The sequence below is a fragment of the Nicotiana sylvestris genome, chromosome 8 (assembly GCF_000393655.2).
Source record: "Nicotiana sylvestris chromosome 8, ASM39365v2, whole genome shotgun sequence".
In the NCBI taxonomy this organism is placed as follows: Eukaryota; Viridiplantae; Streptophyta; class Magnoliopsida; order Solanales; family Solanaceae; genus Nicotiana; species Nicotiana sylvestris.
The window spans coordinates 12518060-12528093 of record NC_091064.1 but is presented as its reverse complement, the minus strand read 5'-3'; the positions used below and the strand labels follow the sequence as shown (position 1 = coordinate 12528093).

Genomic DNA, 10034 nt, shown 5'->3' with positions numbered 1-10034 from the left:
AACGTGAGAATAGTGATTCAGATGAAGAAGATGAGATACCCAAGGAAATTGTCAGGGAGGTTGAAAACTTTGAGAATAAGCCTAAGTCCAATCTGGAAGAGACCGAAGCAGTAAATTTGGGAGACACCGAGACCGTTAAGGAGACTTGCATCAGCATTCATTTGTCACTAATAGAGAAGGAAGAGTACATTCGCTTCCTAAAAGAGTATGAGGATATTTTCGCATGGTCATATGACGACATGACCGGTTTGAGCATGTCCATAGTGGCTCACAAGTTGCCTACTAATTGCTTTATTGGGATATCGCACTATGGTTCGAACATCAACCGGGGCAACTCCCTACATGTTGGTTTACGGTACCGAAGCTGTCATCCCAACCGAAGTAGAGATTCCTTCTTTGAGAGTCATACGGGAAGCTAAACTCAGCAATGCAGAATGTATAAGGAGTCGCTATGAACAATTGGCCCTCATCGATGGAAAGAGGATGAACGCAGTGTGCCACATCCAACTTTATCAAAACAAAATGTCTAGAGCTTTCAACAAAAGGGTCAAACCAAGGCAATTTGCACCAGGTCAGTTGGTGCTGAAGAAGATCTTCCCACATCAAGATGAAGCCAAAGGGAAATTCTCTCCCAAATGGCAAGGTCTGTACATGGTTCACAAGGTGCTGACAGGAGAAGCACTCATACTTGCAAAAATGGATGGAGAAATCTAGCCAAAACCAATCAATTCAGACGCACTCAAGAGATACTATGCTTAGATTATTTACATTTCCTCATGTGATGTAATTGAACTACGCTTGAACTGATTCCCATTTAAGAGGGGATACGTAGCCAGCCTTATGGGTTCGGTCATATCATAATAAAATTTTCAATTCTCCCAAGATCAGAAATTGGGGCAGAATTTTGAGGAGAGTCCTCAAAATTTCGGAGCAAGTCCAGCCAACGCCAACATGTGTCAGACGGTCAGTAATCAGTTAAGAAACTGGGGCAAAATTTTGAGAAGGATTCTCAAAATTTCGAAGAAGGTTCAGCAGGGCCTATTATCCGCAAACAGCCAAAGGATCATCTACTAAACTGGGGCAGAATTTTGAGGAGGGCCCTCAAAATTCCGACATAAGAGAGATGCAATGCCTTTGAGATGTGTTACAGTTAGTAGTTCATCCAAATGTATCAATATATTTCTAAAATAACTCTATTTTTATCAACAATTGCGTATTTTTCAAAAAACTCTATTTCCATAATAGTCAGGTGTTACCTAGGGGAACTCGAAAGGGGCTTTCAGGTTGGAGCAAAGCAAGGCCGGCAGACGAAGCACGGACCAACCTCCCCTCCTCCCCACCCACAAAAATTACAATTTTTCTTTGAACGCAGGCATATCTGACATGGAAATAACATCCACAAATACATACACGTAACAAATTTTCTATCAATCAGGACATCAAACACCGAATGTATCTCCAGCTAAGACATACACTACTCTTATTTGCTACCTGCTCTCTACATGAGGCTAATCCTTTCCTCCATACTTGCACGAGGCTAATCCCTACCTCCCTATTTTGGATGAGGCTAATCCCTGCCTTCACACTTGTATGAGGCTAATCCTTGCCTCCATATTTGCATGAGGCTAATCCATGCCTCCATATTTACTTGATGCTAATCCCTGCCTCCATATTTGCATGAGGCTAATCCCTATCTCCCTATTTGCATGAGGCTAATCCTTCCTTCTATACTTGCATGAGGCTAATACTTGCCTCCATATTTGAATGAGGCTAATCCCTGACTCCCTATTTGCATGAGGCTAATCCTTGCCTCTACACCTACATGAGGCTAATCCTTGCCTCCATACTTGCATAAGGCTAATCCCTGCCTCCCCACTTGCATGAGGCTAATCCCTGCCTCTATACTTGCATGAGGCTAATCCTTGCCTCCCCATCTGTATGGGACTAAGAGATGTTCCTCTTCGCACAAATATTTCTCTATTTCTAGTAGTATCTACTCGCTTTTCAATCGGGCTAAGCTCTGCCCTTCATTTCACAAGACTAAGCTTTGTCTTGTTAACATCATTACTGCATATCATGGGCTAAAATATTGCCAATATATCCGAAGGCATCATAGTCTAAAAGGCATCATCCTAATAGCCGGAAGACACCATGTCATGGCCTGAGGATCCCTCAAATTTACATATCATTATTCAAAGGCATCATGGTTCGGAGGCACCATTTGTCATGGCCCGTGAACATCATTTCATGGCCTGCAAAACCCTCACTAAACAATTCATGGCCCGGGACATCATGGTCTGAGGACATCATCTTTAACCATCCAAAGACAACCTTTATGGTCTAAAGGGAATCTGCATCATGTTTAAATTTTCGCAAATACATGTTTGTAGCATCTTTTATCTGCAGGTAACCCATAAGCAACCGCTATCTTAGCAGGAGAAATCTCGCTCCAGTTCCTTCAACTATCTCAAACCTTAACCACTCACCATAACCGCTTTCGCATCTCGTGTCTGTTCTTGCAATGATTTCATCGGCATATTCCGCCGATGAATTCAGAACAACACATGGCCTGGTTCCTATAAAACCAGGGATATGTAGACAACTCGAAGATCGAAGTCCGACCTCATTCTTTCAAAACATCCCGCCCGGTCAAAATTGCCATCATTTCTTTACTTGAAAACTCTTTCATCCTTCCCGGGTAAAGAGGGGTAGCTGTTGATACCCATTTTTTCCCAAAAAATATTTCAAATTGCATATATATCTTCAAAATCATGCATTGATTAACAATTGATATTTTTCCACAATTTTTCTATATTTTAAATAATTTATCCAACAATTTTTTTCCAAGAAATAATTATAAAATTACCTCACAAATGATTTCAAAAGCATTTTTTGATGTAATGTATTATTTTTGGTCCTATTAAGACCAAATTATTTCATAATCAGCCAAATTGGCACCTTTTGGCTGTAATTGCAATAACTTTGGAATTATAGCCCAATCATATGATTTTATACTATTTTCATCCAGAAATTAATCATGTGTATTTTTTAAATATTAAATAAACATTTTAAAATTATTTTCTACACATGAAATTCATTTTAATTAATTTACATTGGGTATTTAGCAAATAGCCACTTTCATTTCAATTATATCCTAATTAAATCAGACCCCAACCCAATTAAAACGGCCCAAATACCCCTGGCCCAATACCTTATCCTACTCGACCCAATCCCTTGTCTAATCTGGATCGTTGATCAATTTTAATCAACGGTCCAGATCTCCCCTTTCCTTAATTAACCCTAGAGACTACCTCCCTTCCCCCTCATTTCTCTCTTTCACTCCGCCGTTAGACTCTCCCCTCACCTCTCAAATTCTCTCTGTTAAAACCTAAAGCTCTCACCGACCGTCGACTTGCCGGTAACTATGGTGGTCTTACCACCATCCCAGCCCTCATGGCTCCTTCTTACGCCGGGTTACAGCTGCCTTGATGTCTTCAAAGGAACTAGAGGCGGTTCAACTCACCTCCATGGTTTTTCATGTCATTCTCAGGCCAATCTTGGCCTGTCCAAGTAAGATCCTGCCATCTCCCGCTAGAACCTGTGGTTTCTAGGCCGATTCTCTTTCTCTTTGGGTTATCTCTCTGAAACCCTAACTATTAGCTCTTGATTTCTTTGATCTGTAATAGATCTGGGTATATTCCAAGTTATTTTGCTGTTTTCCTTAAAGATTTTCTGATTTTTCTAAAACGACTCTTCATCTTCAAACCAGGGTTTCTTAACCCCTTTTCAAAATGTCTTTTTCTTCTGATTTTAGTATTAATCTATGATTTTCACTATGTTTAAACATTTATTTGAGTTTTCTCTTTTTATCTGAGTTATTATATTGATAACCCGAAGTTTCTTTGTTTTAATCCTGGATTCTGAGTCTATTTTGTGATAATATGTTCGCTTAATCTATATATGTGCTTGTTTGTCATGAGCCTTATGATTCTCTGTGGTTTTACCCTATTTTGTTCATCAGTGTCTCTGACTTTTACTTCTTCCGGCTATGTCATGTTTATTCTATTAATTCATGTTATGCTCTATGTGAATCCCTAATTGTGTGTGATTTTACCCTATTTGGCTTATTAGAGTTTCTGATTCTTGCCTATTATGTATTTATTCTGCTTGTTCGAATAAATTTGTGTTAATTTCTCCTAACTCAGTACTATTTGTTATTTTTGAATCTTTGAATCTCTGTGGCTGATCCTTCACTGATTTCTTGTGACATTCTCTACTGATTTTAACCTTTAAGATATTTTCTTACTTTAATCTATGGTCGAGCATCCTGTCAACTGATTCTTAAGTAGTTTCCTTGATTAGAATCTGCTGAACCTAGTCTCGATTACATATTGTGTACTTGTACTATACTTAAAATATTTCCTTATTTGTTATATTCAGCCTTATGTGATTTTCTTCATTATTTAGTATTTACCTGTTACCGTTTAAATTTAACTCCTTAATTAAAGAAAGTACTTATACTGATTTGATTCTAATTAGTACATAGTTCCATAATTACTGCTGAAATATGATTCTTGCCTTATTTTCTACCTGTTTTCAAACTTTGATTCTTGCTGAAATATGATTCTTGCCATAATTTGTTATTTAATTCAGAGTCACCACTTGGGAGATTTATGGTGTCCCAAGTCACCGGTTGAATCCCGAATCGAGGAAAAGATTGACTTTGTATTGCAGTCTGCGAACCAGAAATCCGGATAAGGAATTTTGTTAACCTGGGATAAGGTGTTAGGCATTTCTGAGTTCCGTGGTTCTAGCACGGTCGCTCAACTGTCATATTCGGCTTATTTATCTGATTTTTTTTATATACATGTTGAACCTATGTGCAAATTTTAACTTTTTACCGCTTTTATTATTATTATTTTTAACGAGAATTGCAACGTCGTGAAAATACATCTCGAACCACGTCACATCAATGCACCCGTGGTTATCCATACATTTCGACTCTGTTGAGATTTGGATTTGGGTTACATAAATGTGCACCCGAGTTTAAGAAAGTAAATTATTAAAAGCGCGTCTAAAACAATCTAGCATTTTATTAACTTTGAGGGAAGCCACGAAATTCGCTAAAGGGCGCGTCCCGAGGTCTAACATTTTTAAAGAAGTAGTTAAAGAGGGCCACACAATTTGTGATTTTATTTGGCGCGGCACACCTCGTTTATTTTAAGGACACCCTAAAGCAAGCTATTATTTTCTTTTGAATTTGTCTCTGAAGCCTAACTAATTAACTAGCATATATGAAAGGCCCAAGATCCTTATGAATCAGTTTCAAACCAATTAAGCCCAATAACTTAGTAAGTGAAGGCAAAACATTTTCAGCAAATTGTTCATAACAGCCCAGATTTCATTTATAAAGGGCTAGACAGTTTGGGCTTATGACGAACCCAAAAATACGACGCTGGTTTTAATTTCGAGGTCTGCCAATGCCTTAGACCCAGACATCTCCTTAATTCAAATCGAGCAATGATTCTCAGCCAATAGATCAGTCAGACCATTCAATTCATTTAAAATATTTTTACATGGATAGTTGCTTAAGTAACCTTAATGACTAGTTAATTCCACCTAAAACTCCTCAAACAAGTTTAACCGCGGCTGGAAGTGAGACAGTTTTTTAGTAGGCAAAGACTGTCTATTACTTGTGAGTTCAAAGTAGAGCAATGTGTTTTAATACCCCTAGTAAGACTAAACGAACATCACTAACCCAAAAATGTGTTCTGATCGTTAGGTCCTAAGAGATCAAATCTATGTCATCAATAGTGCACATATACGGTCGTACGAACCCAGCAGTCCAAGTTAAATTCAATCCTACTATGAAACCAACAAATCTGAATTGATTCACACTAATGCTGGCATTTCTTAGCTGCTCACAGCTGTTTGAATATTGAATTGCTAACTACAAGTTAAGATCTAAAGTCAACTTTTATATTTATATTGTTGCTAATATCGACAGTTAAACTAATCATCCCATGCAGTCATGCTAAGCTACTGAATATTAACGTTCCAATACAAATTAATAGTCCAAACAGTCCAGTCTTACTTCATTACAATGAATCATACAGAAATAAAAATCAAAAGTAGTCAATTCTGTAATCAAACATGCTTCATTTTCATTCCACTTCTCAACTTTCAATGTACGTTATGATGAACGCGAAAGTGTACCTGGGCTTGCAGTGAAACAAAGGAGAAGAAAGAGGTCAGTAATTTCACAGCAGTAGCAACAGGAATCAGCAATAATTTTCAACGGGTATCAGCAACTAGAACTCAAATAGCAACAACAAACCAGTCTCAACCCAGAAATGAACTCAGCACACTCAAATTTAAACTCGGAATGAATTGTAGAACAACAACAACAGTAGATACCCAAACAGACCTGACTGTACCACACTATGCTCGAAACTAAACCAGAAAAACTTTCTAAAACTTTGACAACACTAAACCAGACTGCCTTTCAAAGGAACTCTCTATTTTCAGATTCTTTTCCAAAAAAATAATCCTCTTTGTTATCTCAGGTATGCCCTCTTTTATACCCTAAGATAGACCCCTTTTCCAGCCTGTTTTCACACTAGGCCGAATTAAGAAATGTGTGTCTCCCATCATATTCCCTGACAGCCACTACTAAGTGTTTAATTTCATTGTTTAGTTTTAAAGGTGTATGGGCAATGCTATATTTTAATCAAGTCTTTTTAAGCCTCCCCACACCATTATGTTTTGTTCCCCATTAGCACTAAACAAATGCATTAGTTTAATGTTAATTAAGTGCTTTACTGACAGCCCACTTAGCAAGACCATTTGCCAAACTTTTAAACCCCCAAAATACCCCTGAAGACCTTGTGACTGCAGCTATAACCAATTCTCCTAAGTTCTGAATGCAACCTTATAACTCACTACTATCTAATTAACATGATCATACTAACACTGAATTCAAACCAATGTCAGATTCATTTCAGACCCTAAACAGTAGGATTCAATTCATCAAACTCAACAACAGCTTAAGCTTGAACTAGGTTGAATCAAATAGCAACAAAATAAAGGCCCAGGATTTTAATGATTCAGAACACCCTTACAAGGAATGACACAGTAGGTTCAGGTGACAACCAAAATAAAGTTCATGTATTTTCAAAGCATTTCAACTGACCAAGCAATTCAAATCAATGTGACGACCGACTAAGCAATACAAACATTGTGATGAACTAATCCTTAATATTAGCAAACATGCAAACTTAATTTATCGATTGCAAAATCGGAAATGTTCTAACAAATCGACAAACTGCCTAGCTTCAATAATTGACTAAAATTAACGAGTCAACACCAATTACCAAACCAAAGCAAATTGACGTGACAGGAAATTAATCCGAAAAGAAACATAAAAAAAAGAGATGAAACAGAGAACAGAGAAGACCAAAAATGAGGAAAATGAAAGCTAAATAACAAACTCCAAATGGAAATGGGAAATACCTAAGATGAACGACCAGCTCGGCTTGAACCAAATCAGGCATCTTTTGATTTTGGTCGGAATAGGTCTTAATCACGAGTTCTCAAACGAGAACACACGAATAAAACCTATTTCGGCCTCGAATCTTCAATACAGGCTCTTGATCTGAGAACTCAACGTTCGTTCATTCGAATTGAGATTCGACAAACTACGATTTGATTCGAGGGGAACTAGGGGTGGTTTAGGGATGAGGGAAGTCAGGTGGATGTTGGGTGTTAGCCTGGAATCGATTGGATTAGTTAAGGTTTTTTGGTCGATCTTTGATTGAAGATTCGAAGGCCCTAATCAGGATTCGAGGGTTATGGTTAGAGGGGTTAGGTTTAGGAGGTCATGGGGAACCTGGGGTGTGAATTTGGGGGTGAATGGAGCACTGTCCGCCGGGTTTCAGGCGATGGAGTATGGTGGCGGCTATTAGGGTTTTTGGTCGTTTGGTCTCTCTGAAAGAGACGACTGAATGGGGGGGGGGTGTTTGGAAATGAGAGGGGGTAATGGGTCTGGGGTATTTTGGTATATTAGATTGAGGGGATTAATGGGATCCGTTGGATCAGTGAAGATCGACGGTCCAGATTAGGTTAGTGGGTCAAACGGGGTCGTTTTGGTTAAGTATTGAGGCGGGTTTGGTTCGGGGTAAACGGGTCAGGTTCGGTTCTTGGGTACGGGTATTGATCTGTGACCGTTGGATGTGGCTTGGTTGAATGGCTGAGATTTTTGCCATTGAAACGACGTAGTTTGGTCCCTATACTACGTCGTTTCACCATCCTGTGAGAGGAGCTTCCTGGACCGGGTTTGGGACATGCCATTGGGCCAGGGATTTGAGCCCAATCCGATTTTCCTTCCTAGTTTTTGTTCTTTTCATTCATTTTGCTTTCTAAATTATTTTCTAAAATTATAAACCAAGTTAACTTATTAAAAATACTAATTATCTTCTAATAACATTTATCACATATAATTAAATGCCAATTAACAATAAAATCACACAATTCAACATTAAATGCTAAAAAATGCAAAGTACATTATTTTTTATGATTTTCATTTTCGTAAAACAAATCAGTGGTTAATTAATCCTAAATTGTAAATGCAAATGCAACACATATATTTTTGTATTTTTCAGTAGTAAAAATAGAATAAACATGCACAGACAAATACAAATAAATCACAAGCAACACACAACTATTTTATTTTGAATTTTTGTGGGAGTAGTTCTTGTAGGGCAAAAATCACGTGCTCACAGCTGCGCCTCTTTGTCCGGAAACACGAAGAGTTTTTGTGCAAAGATAAAGTGAGCAGATATGAGCGATTTTTGCCCCTTCGGCTACTCCGTGTGAAGCAGTTTTTTTAAAGATTTGACCGAACCTCTGCTTCGAAGGTTTCCTACATATCCCTGGCTAAAAGGGAATCAGGTCAATGTAGTTCGGGAAGTTTTGGTAGCTGGGACTACCCTGGAGCTGTGGATTTACTGTTACTGCTGCTGCCACTACTTACTGACCTCCTTGTTACACCTTGATAAAAATAAAGAAGTTATACTAAGCAATAGTTTATGAATTACAAAGATTTATTCTCAAACTTGGTCATGTGACTGTTGTTTCCTTGTTGCCTTGTTGTCTTGCTGTCTTGTGTTTCCTCTGATGTTTCTTTGCTTCTGACTTGACTCGTATTCTCTCTTGATTGCCGAATTTGAACTGCTTATTTCCTTCTTGTGAGCTTCGAATTATTTTTTCTTCGAAGCTTAAACTGCCTTCTTCTGACTAGTGTTGCCTTCCTTCCGACTTTTGGACTTTAATTTATGCTGGGGATTTTTGTTGCAACCCTCCGCTCTCCGGGCGGGCTCCTGACTTCTGCTATGACTTAACAAGATAATACCTCCATTCTCCAGGCAGGCTCCTGACTTCAACAACTTTTTAAAATATAACACCTCTATTCTCCAGGCGGGCTCCTGACTTTAACAACTTCTTAAAATATAACACCTCCATTCTCCAGGCGGGCTCCTGACTTCAACTACAACTTAAAGATATAACACCTCCATTCTCCAGGCGGGCTCCTGACTTCAACTACAACTTAAAGATATAATACCTCCGTTCTCCAGGCGGGCTCCTGACTTTAATTATGACTTAAAGATATAACACCTCCATTCTCCAGGCGGGCTCCTGACTTTAACAACTTCTTAAAATATAACACCTCCATTCTCCAGACGGGCTCCTGACTTCAACTACAACTAAAAGATATAACACCTCCATTCTCCAGACGGGCTCCTGACTTCAACTACAACTTAAAGATATAATACCTCCGTTCTCCAGGCGGGCTCCTGACTTCAATTATGACTTAAAGATATAACACCTCCATTCTCCAGGCGGGCTCCTGACTTCAACTACAACTTAAAGATATAACACCTCCATTCTCCAGGCGGGCTCCTGACTTCTATTATGACTTAACATATAATACCTCCATTCTCCAGGCGGGCTCCTGACTTCAACAACTTCTTAAAATA

At 38.6% G+C, this 10034-nt stretch overlaps 1 protein-coding gene across 1 annotated transcript; it reads left to right on the top strand.

The window, feature by feature from the left end:
- Positions 1 to 309: 309 nt before the first annotated feature.
- LOC138874692 (uncharacterized) lies at positions 310 to 714 on the top strand. The gene has a single exon (XM_070153471.1). It carries the CDS (start codon positions 310 to 312, stop codon positions 712 to 714), a length of 405 nt encoding a protein of 134 aa, XP_070009572.1.
- The last annotated feature ends 9320 nt before the right edge of the window (positions 715 to 10034 follow it).